The 17,371-nt window shown below is 55.3% G+C and overlaps 2 protein-coding genes across 2 annotated transcripts in view; one reads left to right on the top strand and one right to left on the bottom strand.

Annotated features, from left to right (window-relative positions):
- Positions 1-726: 726 nt before the first annotated feature.
- RLBP1 (retinaldehyde binding protein 1) lies at positions 727-5,041 on the top strand (the record flags this gene model as incomplete). The annotated part of the gene is made up of 4 exons (XM_006106409.3): positions 727-950; positions 2,303-2,461; positions 3,845-3,955; positions 4,606-5,041. Coding segments are annotated over 4 exons (653 nt in total), but the record flags the coding sequence as incomplete, so codon positions are not given.
- A 7,194-nt stretch (positions 5,042-12,235) lies between these two features.
- The window catches only part of ABHD2 (abhydrolase domain containing 2), a 68,915-nt gene continuing 63,779 nt past the window's right edge, over positions 12,236-17,371 (bottom strand). The window contains 2 exon segments of the mRNA XM_023747249.1: positions 12,236-13,573; positions 16,192-16,276. Of these exon segments, the coding sequence (XP_023603017.1) occupies positions 13,377-13,573; positions 16,192-16,276 (282 nt within the window). The 3' untranslated portion in view covers positions 12,236-13,376.

Here is a 17,371-nt window from a genome sequence, read left to right as displayed (position 1 = left end):
TGAATGGGGCAGGACCAGATTCCTAGAGATCTGGCTCCTGTCCTCTCAGTCTTAGGACTCAATGAGTAGAACCGTGTTAACATAAAAACAATCAAACCTGTAAAGAATTTTTGTGAGTTTATTTGAGCCAAACTGTTGACATATGGAAGGAAGCAGAACCTCAATGGATTGAGATAATGCTCCGGAGAATGGCGGGTTACATCTGTATTTATACATGGCAATCAAAGGAAGGGATGTAGATGGGTTACATGAAATCCATTGGGGATAGACTAGAGAGGCGGGAGGAAGCAAAGGGGGGTGGAGAGAGACATCATCATCTCATCAATGATGAGAGAGAATCACTGATTGGCTGCCTCCTGCACGCCCCACACTAGGAATCGTGCCTGCAACCCGGGAGTGTGCCCTTGACTGGAATTGAACCCGGGAGCCTTCAGTCCGCAGGCCAATGCTCTATCCACTGAGCCACACCAGCTAGGGCTTGGGGTTTGATTTTATCCTCTCCTCACCCCACTCAGCTCACCCTGTGCCCAACAGAGGCACCTGAGCCCCTGCCTGTGGGAGAGAGGAAGACCCAGTAGGTGCCGTCCTCAGATTTAGGGTCCCACCTCACCTGTGGGCAGTTGACCAATGATGTTCCGGCCTAGAGTCTTGATTCCCGCGGCAATTATCCCAAAGAGGGGGTATCCTGCTCGGTGCCACGCAGGCCTCGGGATCCCTTCCCCCCAGGACCGGTTGGCTCCCTGAGGGGCTCCTCTGTTCTCCCTGCGCCAGGCTACGTGCACTTCCGGCTGCAGTACCCCGAGCTCTTCGACAGCCTGTCCCTGGAGGCGGTCCGCTGCACAGTCGAGGCCGGCTACCCCGGCGTCCTCTCCAGTCGGGACAAGTACGGCCGAGTGGTCATGCTCTTCAACATCGAGAACTGGGACTGCGAAGAAATCACCTTTGACGAGGTCAGCGAGTCCTTCGCACACACTGGGCTGGGCTCCCTCCCCCAGCCCTGGCCTCTGTGGGGCTGTCACTCTGTGAGGTGGGGGAGGGGGAGGCAGGCAGCCACGGCCGCCAGGCCCTGTCCAGCTGCGGGAGAACTAACTCTAGGGTGGCCAGGGCAGCTGGGAAACCCAGCGGCTTTGCAGGCCGGGCCCGCTGGCCAAGGGTCCCGGTGTCCCTGCCAAGCGGGGTGACAGCTGTGGGCCACGAGCTGGGCTCAGCCCAAGGTTGGAAGCTGAGAGCCACAAAGAACAGGGAGAGCAGGGAGGGGTTCTGGAGAGCACACGCAGGCTCCAGCCTCGTTAGCAGCCTGACGTCTTGGCATGACACGTAGGCGATGCCATGGGTCAAGCCCTTAAGACAGCTGCCCTGCCCGGCCTGCATGGCTCAGTGGTTGAGTGTTGACCTATGAGCCAGGAGGTCACGGTTCGATTCCCGGTCAGGGCACATGCCCGGGTTGCAGGCTCCATCCCCAGTGTGGGGCGTGCAGGAGGCAGCCGATCCATGATTCTCTCTCATCATGGATGTTTCTCTCTCTCTCCTTTCCTCTCTGAAATCAATTTAAAAAAATACATTTTAAAAAAAGTCTTGGCACCCTAGCCGATTTGACTCAGTGGATAGAGCGTCAGCCTGCGGACTGAAGGGCCCCGGGTTCGATCCCGGCCAGGGGCACATGCCTGGGTTGCAGGCTCGATCCCCAGTAGGGGGTGTGCAGGAGGCGGCCGATCCATGCTTCTCTCTCATCATTGATGTTCTCTCTCTCTCTCCCTCTCCCTTCCTCTCTGAAATTAATAAAAAAATATATATATATATTTTGAATATATTTCTTTATTGATTTCAGAGAGGAAGGGAGAGGAGAGAGAGAGAGATAGAAACATCAATGATGAGAGAGAATCATTGATTGGCCGCCTCCTGCACACCCCCTACTGGGGATCGAGCCTGAAACCCAGGCATGTGCCCCTGGCCGGGATCGAACCCGGGGCCCTTCAGTCCGCAGGCTGACGATCTATCCACTGAGCCAAGCCAGCCAGGGCAAAAAATAATATATATATATATATATATATATATATATATTTTAAAAAGCCTTGGCAAATACAATGAAGTTTAAAGGGGACAGGGAGAAGCACGCTGGCATCTCACCATGGCTGGGACACTCGCGGTTATTTCTTGGGACCCATTCACAGAGGGGGAGTGTCCCAGCTCTAAGCCGGTGACGGTGGGTGACAAGTGACCTCCGATAAGGGTGCACCAGTCGGCTCCCCCGCCAGGACCTGGTCGCTGCGGCCGGGGCTGGCAGCCTGGTCCCTGTGCCCAGATCTTGCAGGCCTATTGCTTCATCCTGGAGAAGCTGCTGGAGAACGAGGAGACCCAGATCAACGGCTTCTGCATCGTGGAGAACTTCCGGGGCTTCACGCTGCAGCAGGCTGCGGGGCTGCGGGCCGCCGACCTCAGGAAGATGGTGGACATGCTCCAGGTGAGGCCTCCGCGCCGGCCCGAGGGGGGGTGGTGGGGGGACCCCAGCACAGGGTGGGAGGCTAGGTGGCCAGGCCTGGTGTCCTGGTTTAACGGTGCCGGCAGGGAGCTGAGAATGGGCCACAAAGGGCAACGCCAAACACAGACACACTTGCGTGGTGATCGACAGTGGGCCAGGGATTCACGTTCATTAACTCATCTACCCGGAGAGAGCATCCTCTCGCTGCTTCCTGCTTCATTTTTTCCACATTTTTTATTTTTATTTTTTAAATTTTTATCTATTTTTTTAATCCTCATCTGAGGATATTTTTCCATTGATTCTTAGAGAGAGCGTGGAAGAGAGAGAGAGAGACCGAGAGAAACATCGATATGAGAGAGGCACATCGATTGGTTGCCCCCTGCACACGTCCTTGACCAGGGCCCAGGCCGGGTAGGAGCCTGCAACTGAGGTACATGCCCTTGACCGGAATTGAACCCGGGACATATTTGGTCCGCAGGCCCGATGCTCTATCCACTGAGCCACATGGCCAGGGTGTCCCTGCTTCATTTTTAAAACCTGGAAAATGAGGCTCAGAGATTTGTGTGACTTCTCAAGGTCACAAAACTCTAAAGTGGCAGAAGCCAGACTTGAACTTACACCTTCTGACCCCAAATCCCACGGTGTCTGCATATGTCTCTTTGAATGTGAATTTATCCCGAGAGAGGATATCACTAATGCCCATGACACTCACTCCTATAAGTGTCATGAGTCCTTTTTTAAAAAAATATATTTTGTATTGATGTCAGAGAAGAAGGGAGAGGGAGAGAGAGAAGCATAAATGATCAGAGAGAATCATCAATCAGCTGCCTCCTGCACGCCCTGCAGCCCTGCACTGGAGATCGAGCCCGAAACCCGGGCACATGGCCTGACCGGGAATCGAACCATGACCTCCTGGTTCCTAGGTCGACGCTCAACCACTGAGCCACGCTGGCGGGGCCATGAGTCCTTCCTTAGAGCTCATAAGTCTGCTGTCCGTGCACCTGGGGAAGGAAGGCGGGGATGGGTGGAGGACAGTGAGCATGACAGAGGTGTCCCCGTGGTCTGTGATAGTTTGCAGTCACTCAGCAGGCAAGTGGGTTTGGAAAGCCCGGTCCCCTACAAACCCAGCGAGGCTACCATTTCATTTCTTCATGGGGAGAGGGCTGGGCTGCATGGCTCTGGGGCTTCCTGTGTGTGTGTGTGTGTGTGTGTGTGTGTGAAGCCAGGGCTCCCCAGTTGGTGGCCTGGGGCTGGAACCTTCAGGGGGCTGTCCCCGTGCCTTGGGGAGGGAGAGGGAGTGGGGGAGTCAGTGGGGACCTCTGAGGCCATCGCGGCTGCGGCGTGGGGCGCTCCCTGTCCCCGCAGGACTCCTTCCCGGCCCGGTTCAAGGCCATCCACTTCATCCACCAGCCCTGGTACTTCACCACCACCTACAACGTGGTGAGGCCCTTCCTGAAGAGCAAGCTGCTCCAGAGGGTGAGTGGCAGCTGGCCATGCAGGGGCGGGGAGAGCAGGGGCGCTGCACAGCGATTGGCTGATGAGTGGGTGAGGGAATGGGGCTTCTTATTTTATTTTGTTAATCCTCACCCGACGATATTTTCCCATTGATTTTTATTTTTTAAAAAAATATATTTTTATTGATTTCAGAGAGTAAGAGAGAGAGAGAGAGAGAAACATCAGGGATGAGAGAGAACCATTGATTGGCTGCCTCCTGCACGCCCCACTCAGGGGATGGAGCCCACAACCCAGGCATGTGCCCTTGACTGGAATCAAACCGCGATCTCCTGGTTCATAGGTCGATGCTCAACCACGGAGCCATGCCAGCCTGGCAATGTGTTTGGTGTTTTTTATCTTATTTTTATTGATTTCAGAGAGGAATGGGGAGGGAGAGATAGAAACATCAATGATAAGAGCAATTCATTGATCGGCTGCCTCCTGCATGTCCCCCTTCTGGAGATCGAGTCCGCAACCTGGGCATGTGCCCTTGACCGGAATCGAACCTGGGACCCTTCAGTCCACAGGCCGACGCTCTATCCACGGAGCCACACCGGCCAGAGCTGTTTGGTGACTTTTGATGAGGGCATCCTAGGGCCCCCCAGCTCAGCTCTGTGTCTGCTTCCCTGCAGGTCTTTGTCCACGGAGATGACCTCTCCGGCTTCTTCCAGGAGGTCGACAAGGACATCCTGCCCACCGACTTTGGGGGCACCCTGCCCAAGTACGATGGCAAGGTGGTGGCTGAGCAGCTCTTCGGCCCGCGGGCCCACGCCGAGAGCACGGCCTTCTGAGGACACTCCTGCCTCCGATCCCTAGTTAGCATCCCTGGGCCTCTCCCCCGTGCCCCGGACCCAGAGGCTGGGAAAAGGGCTGCCTGGGGGGGCTGGGGTCCCTGACCCTCCCTGAGCTTGGGTGAGCTCAGGCGTCACCCTCCTCCTAAGTCCGGGGGCAACAAACCAGGGGGAATTCGCTTGAACAAGAAGAATTGGGGGCCCTAGCCGGTTCGGCTCAGTGGATAGAGCAGCCATGGGCAAACTACAGCCCGTGGGCCGGATCCGGCCCGTTTGAAATGAATAAAACTAAAAAAAAAAAAAAGACCGTACCCTTTTATGTAATGATGTTTACTTTGAATTTATATTAGTTCACACAAACACTCCATCCATGCTTTTGTTCCGGCCCTCCGGTCCAGTTTAAGAGCCCATTGTGGCCCTCCAGTCAAAAAGTTTGCCCACCCCTGGGATAGAGTGTCAGCCTGCAGATAGAAGGATCCCGGGTTCGATTCCGGTCAAGGGCATGTACCTTGGTTGCAGGCTTCTCCCCAGCCTGGGCCCTGGTCGGGGCGCATGCAGGAGGCAACCCATCGATGTGTTTCTCTCACATCGATGTTTCTCTCTGACTTTCCCTCCCTCTTCCACTCTCCCTAAAAGTCAATGGGAAAATATCCTCGGGTGAGAAATAATAATAATAATAATAATAATAATAATAATAAATACATATCTTGTTTAAGAAAAGATGACGATGATGATTTGGGGACAATTACATTCTTACTGTCTTTGAAGCTTTGGGATAATGGCTTGTGTGAGGTTGTTTCCAAGACTCTACGTTTCATAATGATTTCCTTTGCAAGAGTTTTGCTACTTAGAGCCGTGAAAACAGGCCAGGAGGGGGTAGAAGCGTGAGTGATCTGGGGGCACCGGAACCTCGGCAGCCAGCAGGCAGTGAGGGCTTCCACGTGGAGGCAGGCTTGCAGCCGCTCCATTTTGGGGTGGCCTGCTCCCCTCAGTCAGGTGCGGGCTGGTGCGGGCAGCGATGGCCAGTTGTGTCCCCCTCCTCCTGTCTGTGGGGTCTCTCCAGCAAAAGCTGCCGAAAAAGAGCGGAGCTACTCTATAGCCTCATCCTGAGGGATTTCCTACAACATCTGGAGCTGAGGCGGCCAGGAGCTGACAAGTGAGTTTGCTGACTGTGGGCGGGCACCGCCCCCTGCTGGCCATGCCCTGGTACTGCCCCTCCCCGCTCAGAGACCAGCTGAGCAGGAAAGAGCGGGCGCTGGGCCAGACCTTCCCTGTCCCCTTTGGTAGAATGTGTCCAAGACCATGAATGTTTTTTTTTTTAAATATATTTTATTGATTTTTTTACAGAGAGGAAGAGAGAGGGATAGAGAGTTAGAAACATCGATGAGAGAGAAACATCGATCAGCTGCCTCTTGCACACTCCCTACTGGGGATGTGCCCGCCACCAAGGTACATGCCCTTGGCTGGAATCGAACCTGGGACCCTTCAGTCCGCAGGCTGACGCTCCATCCACTGAGCCAAACCGGTCGGGGCGACCATGAATGTTAATGTTAAATCTGACATGCTCAGCCTTGCAAAATCCCAGCTGCCTCCACACTGGGTGCCTACAAGTGGCCGCCATCACCGTAATAGTAAGGGAGGAAGCGGGGCCCAGCTGGCGTGGCTCAGTGGTTGAGCATCGACCGGTCTATGAACCAGGAGGTCAGGGTTTGATTCCCGGTCAGGGCACACGCCTGGGTTGAGGGCTTGGTCCCCAGTGGGGGGCGTGCGGGAGGCAGCTGATGGATGATTCTCATCACTGATGTTTCTCTCTCTCCCTCTCTGAAATCAACAAAAATATATTTTAAAAAGAGAGGTGGAGGGACAATAAGATAGCCTTTTGAAAGCCACCCACACAACTTGACTTCAACGACCACTACTTGCTGTCCAGGACCGCTTCCTTTCTGGAGACACGTGGATGAAGCAGGAATTCACCTCTGCCACCCCACGTGGACCTCGGGGGAGGCTGGGTTAGCTGATGGAGGCAGCTGGTTAAGGCAGGTGGAGGTCTCGGCAGGGAAACGGCCCGCCAGGTTTTGCCTGGTGAAGGGGGAAGACCATTCTGTGTGCAGGCTCCCGGGGTGGGGAGCATGGCGAGCTCTCCTGGCTGTGCCAGTGCCTGGCCCGGGGGTGGGGAGGGGCGACCCCTGGGCTTGGATTCAGACAGATACCAAGGAGAAGAGAACACCACCATCGCCCAACCAACCCAAGACAATCCCAATTCAGGTCCTGTCCGCCCACTCTGTTCAGAGAACCCCACTGGAAAAGCACATGACTCAGCCATGGCAACCCCCACTTACCTCGCACCTCACATTTTGCCTACACGGTTCGCTGTGCTGATGAAAGCGCTGATTTCTCACTTATCTCAGGCCTTGGCTTTCTTGCCTGGAGAGACGGGCTTGCAAAGACACCTTGGGCTGGTCATTCCCCCGAATCTGCAAGGCTGGGTTAAAATCAGTCGTCATGAGCCCTGGCTGGTTTGGCTCAGTGGATAGAGCGCCGGCCTGGGGACTGAAAGGTCTCAGGTTCGATCCTTATCAAGGGCACATGCCTGGGTTGGGGGCTCGATCCCCAGTGGGGGGCGTAGAGGAGGCAGCCAATCAATGATTCTCTCTCATCATTGATGTTTCTCTCTCTCTCCCTCTCTCCCTTCCTCTCTGAAATAAAAATATATATATTTTAAAAAACCAGTCATCACAAGAACTTGGTGTTTGGCCCATTTCCTTCAAGCTCACACTTTGGTGAAGACACAGCCAAGAACCCTTTTAAATATAAAACCCCCACCATACAGAAAACACGCAGCCTCGCCACGTTTTTAGTCTTTTAATTTTTTTTTTTTAAGTAAAGAAATTCCATTGAATCAAAGATAACAAAATTACAGTTTTTCGCTTGTAATGATCTTTGTTTACCACCACACGGAATCAACATAGGACCCCAACGCAATATGAGAACATAAAACGATCAAGGACACCGCTGTTTAGTATAGTTACTTAATAAAGGTAAATCTCCTCGTTATTTAGAAAAAATTGCATTGCTAGTTGCAGATCTTAAACACCTCGGTGCTGGAGGGTCCCGTGTCCCGCCCCCCCTCCCCCCCAAACCCAGCAGCACGGAGGATTTCGGAACACAAACGCAAAAACACAGTTTTCAGGGCAGCAACGTTAAGTTTCAGGGAAATCCAAACAAAACGAAACACAACAGCAATCAGGAATGTGAACGCGATGGTTCCCAAAAATCAATCTGGAAGCAGATCTGTGAGGGGAAGAACGTGGCTGACGGGAGTCTGAGCGGGCCAGGGAGGGGGGCGCACACTGGCTCCCTCCCGCCCCTCCCCGCCCCGGTGGGTGGGTGGGTGTCGCTAAGGCAGCTGCAGTGGCAGGAGTCGGAGCTCAGGTACAGTGACGGTCTTCCTGAGGCAGTGGGGGGGAGAGGTGACAGGGCTCGAGGCGGACTTGTGCTTCGGGGGAGCTAAGGAGGCCAAAGCAAAAACCCAACGGGACCGAACTGGACACCCACACCCGCGGCCTGGGGGCTGCTCAGCGTGGGTGGTGGTGGGGGGGGGAAATGCCCATTGAGATGAGGGTATTTCTGCAGGTGCTGTAAGCGACGGTCCCCAACTTATGGCAATAGTAGTAGATTTCTTGGCTTATGGGGACCAGGAGCGGGAGAACGTAGGCTATAGATTTCATTACGAATGGACAGAGGAGTCGAGTTAAAAGGCTTCATCCGCCAGTTAAGAAAGGAATGTCATCTTATTATATTAGAGACACCCGCACACATGCCGGGAAAAACAGCTCAGGAAACATGGGGGTGGGGGGGGGGCTAGCTCTCCCAAAAGGGGCAGCTGTCCGCTGTCTGGTAGTGGAGAATGGCTGGCGAGCTGGGCCCCGCAGCCTGCTTCCGAGGAGGCCCAGCGGCAGCATCCGGGGCAGAGGAAGCGGCTTTTGTTTGGGGAGCATCCCAGCCTCACGGCCTCAGATACAGTTTGGCAAAAGCAATGCTACTCTAGGAAGAGGGGGGTGCCTCCCTCTGCTGACAGACAACAGAGGTTCTCTAACCTTCCCCTCCACCGCTGGGCCCCTGCCCGCCACGGACAGGCCCCTTTTCACGGCCTTGGGGAGCATCCAAGTCAGCCAGAGTGGCTTTGAACAAGAGGCCAAGAAGGAAGAGAGGCGCCAGAGGAGGCATTTGGCAGGTTCTGGGTCCCCCAGTGCTGAGGGGTGGGGGTGCCGAACGTAAGAAGGCGCGTACAGGCCACAGGAGAAATGCTCTGGTTTTGCTTGTGGCTTCGCTTCTCACTCCCTCCGCGGGAGGATTTGAACGGCGATGCCACGATACTGGGGAATACCGGGGAGGAGGGGTATTCAAGTTAAGGCTTTCTGGTCAAAGAAAGGGATTCCAGATGATATTGTGAGCGAATGCTGCAGGCAAATGCTTCTTAGCAACTTGGAACGCCACGTGAGGTGGCAGTGATCTTTATTCCACCTCCAAGCCAGGACCGAGGCCCCGGGAAGAGAAGGGCCCCTCACATCCCAGACATCTGCCTGCCTGGCAAACACCAACAAGAACACACGCATTGTCCCCCTGGAGCTGGCCAGACGACCCGCAAGTCACACGGCGACAAAGCGCGCTCTCATTCTCGGCTGCCCTACCCGGGGAGTCGGGCTTTAATGAGGACGGGGTTGGAGAATGAAAGCCGGAGCTGGAAGGATGTCTGCCCCGGGAACTCTCAACGCTCTGCCTGAGTCACACAGAAAGATGGGCCACCTGCCTCGTGCCACCGCTGCACCTGCCCTGGTCACGTGGCCAAGCCTCGGGACAGCAAGGACGTGGAGATGAGGATGGAGACGCTGAAGAGAAGCCAAAGGCACAGGGCAAGGGCAAGGGCAAGGGCAAGGTCTAGGGTCTTCACCGCAAAGCCTAATGCAGCAGCTCCCTCCCCCAGGCCCCTCAAGGGGAGCCAGGGGCCCTGACTCACCGGATTCTAAAGCAAGAGCTGCAGGCGGCCAGTGGGAGTGTTTGGGAGAATGACCTGTACATACATGAATGGTTTTAGAGACGGTCTAGGACAAGCATGTCAAACTCACGCCCGCCAGTGGGCCACACGCCTCGAGGCATGTGGCCCGCCGGCCACGAGTTTGACATGCTTGGTCTAGGATCCCTGGGGCTCAGGGAGGTGAAGAGACTGCCCCCATCCAGGGTGAATGAGGGACAGGTAGGACAAGCACCCAGGTCCCCTGCACCCTGCTTCCTAACACCGTGCCCAGAAAGGGGCGCTCCCCTTCCAGGCACATTGCCCCTCGTGTGGTCTGTCACAGGGCCCCCTCCCCCACTCCCCTTGCCAAGTGTGAAATGCGGCTGAGAGCTTATAAGGAGGGTGACCACAAACAACCTTCCGCTCCAGGCTGCCCTGGAGTCCCTGGTGCAAAGTCACAGCAGAGAAGTGAGGGGTTTTCTTTCTTTCTTTTTTTTTTTTTTTAATCCTCACTGGAGGATATTTTTTCCACTGATTTTTAGAGAGTGGAAGGGAGAAGGAGAGACAGAGAGAAACACCGATGTGAGAGAGACACATCGATGGGATGCCTCCCACCTGCCCCTGACCAAGGCCGGGAGCCTGCAATCGAGGTATGTGCCCTTGACCGGAATCGAACCCGGGACCCTTCAGTCCGCAGGCCGACGCACTATCCACTGAGCCACACTGGCCAGGGCAAGGGGTTTTCTTCAAGGCTGTTAAGCGCCCTCTAACAGAAGTGCATCAAGGAGACCTGACACCATTTTTCAGAAAATCCTAATTTGCCTCGAATCGGTTACTCATTAATGCCTTCAAATGGTTTAGGAGGCAGGGGGTACAACCAGGAGGAACATGGGTACCCCCCCCCCCTTGGTTTTTAACGTGTTATTGAACTGTCTGGGTCTATGCAACTTACATCCTTCCTCTGATTTCAGAATAGAGTGTTCAAAAGCCCTAGTTTTAGCCCAAGTGGGGCCTTAATAGCCAGATGAGCGCTCCCATCACCGTCAGAAATGAACGACTTCCGACTTCCGAAGAAAAGCGAAGGGAAGCGGGAGGGAGGAGGAAGCTGACCTACATAGAGAACGCCGCTCCCCTGTTTACCAGGCGAGCTCGCCTCTCTGCAGACTCAATGCCCTGTGCGCTCATTCAGGGCAAACAAGAACGTCCCTGTTAAGACGGCCACAGCCACCCTCTCATTTCCATGCCCGGGAGCCTGGCGCTGAACAAAGGGCTTCAGTGGACTTCGTGTGAGCGCCATTCAGAGTCACACACTGAAAAGAGCTCAGCTGGGACGCCACCCTCGCAGCCCCGGGGGGTGGATTCCGGTTGGGTGGCAACAAAGGAGGTGCCCCAAACTCTGCCTCCTGCCCCCACCTCCGGGGGGACACCTGGGTCGGACTGCTGTGCAGACCGGGCTCTAAGGACTTCTGTCCCCTGCACCCCGGGGGCGGGGGGGAGACACAACAACACTGTCTTTTCTCTTCCCGATGGAGCTGGTACCTGGCCAGTACTTCCTCAGAACAGGGCAAGAGAGGGGGCCCGGGGCAAATGACAGGAGCCGCTGGCTTCCTGGGATGGTCACACAAACCTATGAAGTTATTGCTTCGTTTACCGAATGTCACAGAAAGTCTTAAGTAATGAAGGGAGACAGCGGGGGCTGTCGGGCGGCGGGGAAGTGACAGGGGAGAAGGACACGCTTCCAAATTGAGGGTCAGATGGTAAAGTGCCACTTTGTGCTACAACAACGCCAAGAGGAAAAGCACTAGAAAAATAACAACGTGGGGGGTGGGGGGAGGGAGTCACAAGGACAAACGTGGTGTGTGTTTGTATAAACCACAGCACAGTCCGGACCACAGAAATCATCATCTTTAGAGATAATGGCTGTTTTTGATGTTATTTGTTAGTTCGATCTAGTGATTGTCAGCAAATAATTTCTCCAGGTCGCAGACGTTACTGTCACCGTCACTTGGACCAATGCTCAAGCTGTGACCACCTGTGGCCACAGGTGACTCCCTCCACCCCTTCCACATCCACACGGACCCCCTTTTCCTATTCCTGTCTGCCCCGGGGCAAAGGAGATGAAGCAGGGAACATTTTGAAGTATCCAGGCAATTTCTCTCATAGTTCCATTTCACGCCCGACAGCAACGGCAGATTTTTCCAAGTGCAGGGTTTTTAGACATTCAAGTACCACAGGATTGGAGAAAAGTACTTGAAACTTAGAGTGACATTTTCATTGGGGAAGACACCTTCGGAGAGACCTCTACAGACTACAACAGGCTATGACGTTAACAATCTGCTTGCAAAACACCTCAGGTTGGGAAGGCCTTTCTCCAAACTCAGGTCCAACTTTTGAATTGTTTGGTATCAAAAGCCGGAGTTGGAGAGACCTGGGCTAAAAAATAAAATGACAAATGAGTGCATAATAAAGCAAGGCCCCACACACGGCTTTATATGACACGAGGAACAAACAAAGGCAGATGATGACATCGACATGTTTAGACTGGAGGGCGGCTCCCAGGGCCCCCGGGAGGCATGGTCTCTCAAACCTAAGGAAAGTGAGTTTGTCATTGAACTTCAGGGCGGGTATTGATCTCGGCCGGCAATCCACCTGGTCCAAGCCCCCCATTTTACAGGTGAGGGACGTCAAGTTCAAGGGGGCTCTTCCAGGGTCATATAGCCAGTGAGAAGCAGAGTCAGGTGTGGTCACAGGGGGCAGGCCTTGGAGGCCCCTGGGAGCTGGGTGGCCCCTCCGACTACGGATTGTAATGAAAAGAGCTACCGAGATGTTTCTAATGTAAAGGCCCTGCAGACAGTATTTCCCCAATTTGCCTGGCGATGAGAATCACCGGAGGCACTTGTCAAAAATTAAAATCCCCAGGCCCTTTCCCAGGCCCACGGCATGGGCTTCCCCTTGGGGAGGGACCCGGGAGGCTGAATTTTTAATAAGCGCACCAGGTCACTCTCATCACCAGCAAGGGGCTGGGAGACTGCCTAGGAGAGAGCGAGGGGGAAGCTTGGCTTGTGATCAAGGGGGTTTTCTCTGCCCTAAGAGGCCCCGCTGCGGCCGGGAGCCCCGGGACCCCAGGTTCGGAGCTGACCCGCATCTCCGGCAGGGGCTGGGCTGGGGAGCGTTTTTTCCGGGTCTACACAAGGACACAGAGGGCCACCGCCAAATAACAGACGTCCTGCATTGTTCCTGGGGGAGAGCCTTTTGATTGGCAAAGCAAAACTGCTGTCCCGACACGTTTTTCATAGGGAAACTAGATGGGATTGGCTTAAAAGCAATCATGATAGGATGCTCAACTGGACAGGAGGGTGAGGGGCTGTCTGGCGCGTGTCGCCATGGCTAACAATGCAATGGAGGAAACAAGGAACTAAGCACAAAAATAGCCTGGAGCTCCCGGGGTAGCCGCCCACCCCGAGACAGGTGTGCCCGGTGGTGGCCCCCGCTGACGGTGTGAGGTCAGATCCAGGTCACGGGGGGAGGGGGAGACCTGAACAGCCGGTGAGGGACGCCAGTTCAAGGAGGGCAGCTGGAGCGCCAGAGTCCGGGGGCCTCACTCCAGGCCGGCCTCCACATGCTCCGCGTCGGCGCACTGCAACTTGCTGCGTTCCCACTGGCAAATGGCGTTGGCGTACTCCACCACCAGCTTGTCCATCCACGTCAGCGGCTCGGGCAGCAGCATGGAGCCCTCGAAGAAGCCCAGGTGGCCCCCGTGCAGAGGCAGCACAAACATGACGTTCTCCCGCTTCTCTGCAGGGGAAAGGCAGCCGTGAGTCCCTGTCCTCGGGGTCGCTCCGTGGCAGGAGGTGCGGAGACGCTGGCCAGGTGGCCCGGGTGTTCCCCACAGGTGAAGGTCACCTACAAGGGCATCCGACCTCTACTCACTGCCTCGTTCAGCTCCGTAGGAGGGAGACCAGTGGGGCAGGCACAACAGTGGGACCTAGCAGGTTGGAGAACAGCAGCTTGGCTTGGAGCAGAGCCTTTAAGATCTAAGTGGTTCTCAAACACGGCTGCGTGTTAGCACACATGGGTTTGGAAAGATCTCTGTGCAGCACCCTAGCTGGTTTGGCTCAGTGGATAGAGCGTTGGCCTGCAGACTGAAGGGCCCCGGGTTCGATTCCGGTCAAGGGCACATGCTGGGTCTCGGGCTCAACCCCCAGTAGGGGGCGTGCAAAAGGCAGCCGATCCATGAATGATTCTCTGTCATCATTTCTATCTCTCTCTCTCTCCCTTCCTCTCTGAAATCAATAAAAATATATATTTAAAAAAAGATCTCTGTGCAGCGTCCAGACCAGTTACATCAGGGTCTCTGTGGGTGTGGGGGGTAGGTGGGAGGGGGAAGCAGGCGCTGCAGCTGCTAAAGCTCCCCAAGTGACTCGGCTGTACAGCCAAGCACGCCCCAACTTTGTGCACGGGAACCCCTGGGATATCGCCTTAAAACGCAGGCGCTGCTTTCCCAGGCGGTGCTGCTGCTGCGTGGAGGGAGGGTCCTGGGAAGGATTCCCAGCCCGGCATTTACACTGTCATTTCCTGGAGAACAAGGCAACTCAGCGAGGCGATGGTTTTTCATGCCGTTTATCTTCTAAGACCGAAGCATAAAGCTGCCGGTGGTGCTTAAAGATGCCCACACTCTCGCCCTAACCAGTTTGGCTCAGTGGATAGAGTGTCGGCCTGCGGACTCAAGGGTCCCAGGTTCGATTCCGGTCAAGGGCATGTACCTTGGTTGCGGGCACATCCCCAGTAGGGAGATGTGCAGGAGGCAGCTGATCGATGTTTGTCTCTCATCGATGTTTCTAACTCTCTATCTCTCTCCCTTCCTCTCTGTAAAAAAATCAATAAAATATATTAAAAAAAAAAGATGCCCACACTCTCATAGCACCCGCTGAGCGGGCACGCTGAGCAGGACAGACGGGGCGCGAGGCTTGATGAGTGAGGTTAGTTGCTAGCACAGCCAGCACGGAACGGGCAGCTCCGGGAGCAGCTGTCTTCCTGGGGCCGTGGTCGGCAAACCGCGGCTCGTGAGCCACATGCGGCTCTTTGGCCCCTTGAGTGTGGCTCTTCCACAAAATACCACGTGCGGGCGCGCACGTACAGTGCGATTGAAACTTCGTGACCCATGCGCAGAAGTCGGTATTTTGTGGAAGAGCCACACTCAAGGGGCCAAAGAGCCGCATGTGGCTCTCAAGCTGCAGTTTGCCGACCACTGTCATAGGGGGTAACTGACAGCGCCCCTGCTGGCTGCCCCGGGCCTTGGCGGGTGACACTTCCTGGCACGCACACGTGGCTCCGGGCTCGCTCCTTTCTTGCCTGAGCCCTTATACCCTGTCCCTGCGGTCACTATTGCACACGTTTCTGTGCCAGGGCAGCAGCGCTATGGCTGGGTGCAGGGAAGGAAGCGAACGCGCTGCTTTCTCTGGGTGCTGCCCACGTGGCTGAGTGGGCGGCTTCTGTGCAGGGGCCCGAGGTTTGGAGGGGAAGGCGGGTGGCAGGGGAGAGACTTTACCCCAGCCCACGCGCGGCATGCACTCTGCGTGGTGCCCGGAGCTCTCTGGAGGCGGGCGTGGGTCCCCGTCTGCTGCGGTATCTACCCTCCTCGCTTGGGGTCACGAGAGAACCAGAGGTATCCCCCCTCCTCCGGGTGACATGTGACACTTACAGGGGACGTGCAGGGAAATGAGGCCCTAGGAGTCCCAGATTTCCTCCTGCGGCCCCGCCTAGCTCTCCTCCAGCTCCTTCCTGCCCTGGGGAACACTCCCACGGCCACAGCTGCTTTCTCAGTTGCTTATATTTTTATCCTCAAAGCAGATGGAGAGGCTGGCTGTCACGAGGGGATTTTTATTTATTTTTTGCTTTTCAGGTCAAGTCTGAAGAGTAAATATCTCTTTCCACCCTAACCGGTTTGGCTCAGTGGATAGAGCGTCGGCCTGCGGACTGAGGGGTCCCAGGTTCGATTCCGGTCAAGGGCATGTACCTTGGTTGCAGGCACATCCCCAGTAGGGGGTGTGCAGGAGGCAGCTGATCGATGTTCCTCTCTCATTGATGTTTCTAACTCTCTATCCCTCTCCCTTCCTCTCTGTGAAAAATCAATAAAATATATTTTAAAAAAAAAATCTCTTTCCTCAGACTTAATGGAGCCATAACCCTGAGCCGACAACTGCAGAGCAGCAAGGACTCCGCTCTTGCCTCTGATGTAAGGGAGGGGCCTGCCTCCTGCACGGGACGGACACAGGGAGGCTCTGCCCAGGCCCCCGCACAGCCCGGCACTGTCGGGTCTGACCAACAGCCCCGCCGGGAGGGACAGCACGCGAAGGGGACAGAAGGACCGGCGGTTTGCCGAGCGCCTGAGGGAGCAGCAGGAAGACACTTACCTGAGAGAGACTTTGGAATGCTGAGGAGACTTTCATGTACCAGCGGGTCATCGGCTGCGTTAACCAGCATGAGGGGCACGTAGATCTGAACCAAGAAAAGAAAAAGAATGAAGTGATCGCTTCCCTTTTGTGGACCCCACTGATCCAAGGTTCAAGTTCACGCCCCGACCTGGCCCTGAAGAAGAGGGAAGGTGGCCACTGCTCAGTGTGCTGAACAGGTGGGTGAGGGACACCCTGGTCCCCCGGGCGGCCAGCTGCTGCTGTGACTCCGGCCCTCGGACACCCCTGGACCGCCATGCCGGGAGTGCACGCCTGCGTGTGCTAAGCTGGGGTCTCTGGCCTTGGCTCTGGGGGGCTCCACGGTGCTGTAATGTGCAGATGACGACACCAGAAGCCTGGGTGCTGAGGCTGAGCTAGGAGGGGTGGCCGACATGACACGTGGCCGAACTGCAGCCACAAGTCCCTGCTTCAGCTGGGAGGGGGCCACACCGACACGTGCTCATAGTCTGGGTCAATGGAGTCCCACATTGGAGCCAAAAGAGCAATTGTGCAAACCCAGAACGAGAGAGACTGGTTGGTGGTGGTGGTTCAGGCAAAAAACATGTGGGGGTTCCCCTAGCCCAGTGCCGGGAGCCGGTCCATCCTTGCTGCTTGACACAGTCGCTGCAGGAAAGAAACATCTGCACAGCATATGTTTCAAGGGACCTGGCATATATAGCATATTGTTCTTAATATGTTTGCTCTCTTTAGCGCCATGTGTTTTAACCAAGGTCACCTCTCCGAGAAAGGTTGTTTCCCCAGGTGGGGATCTTTCCCTGAGGTTAGGGAGGGGATACAACCCCTTAATTAAGTGCCAGGCGGGTAGTTAAGCTACATAATCTTTACTCCCTGGAATGGAGATAAGAAACGCCCTAACCTTTGTAATAGAAATTGACAGGATTAAAATCGGCTGGTATAAATATGGATGTAACAAGACAATAAACATCAGATCCTGATCAGTTCCTAACCAGAACTCCGACCAGAACTTTGGCTGGAGATCCTGGCTAGAGGTCCTGACTAGGCTGCTGATCAACTGAAGGCTGTCTTCGTGTCATTCCTTCTTCGCCGACTCCGTCCACACCTTCGGGGACCCCTGGACCCGCTGGGATTGGAACCCCAGCAGCCCAGTGTCGGCAAACCG

This window comes from Myotis lucifugus, unplaced genomic scaffold, assembly GCF_000147115.1.
Source record: "Myotis lucifugus unplaced genomic scaffold, Myoluc2.0 scaffold_820, whole genome shotgun sequence".
NCBI lineage: Eukaryota > Metazoa > Chordata > Mammalia > Chiroptera > Vespertilionidae > Myotis > Myotis lucifugus.
The sequence above is the reverse complement of the archived record's forward strand: the minus strand, read 5'-3'. Positions and strand labels throughout refer to the sequence as shown.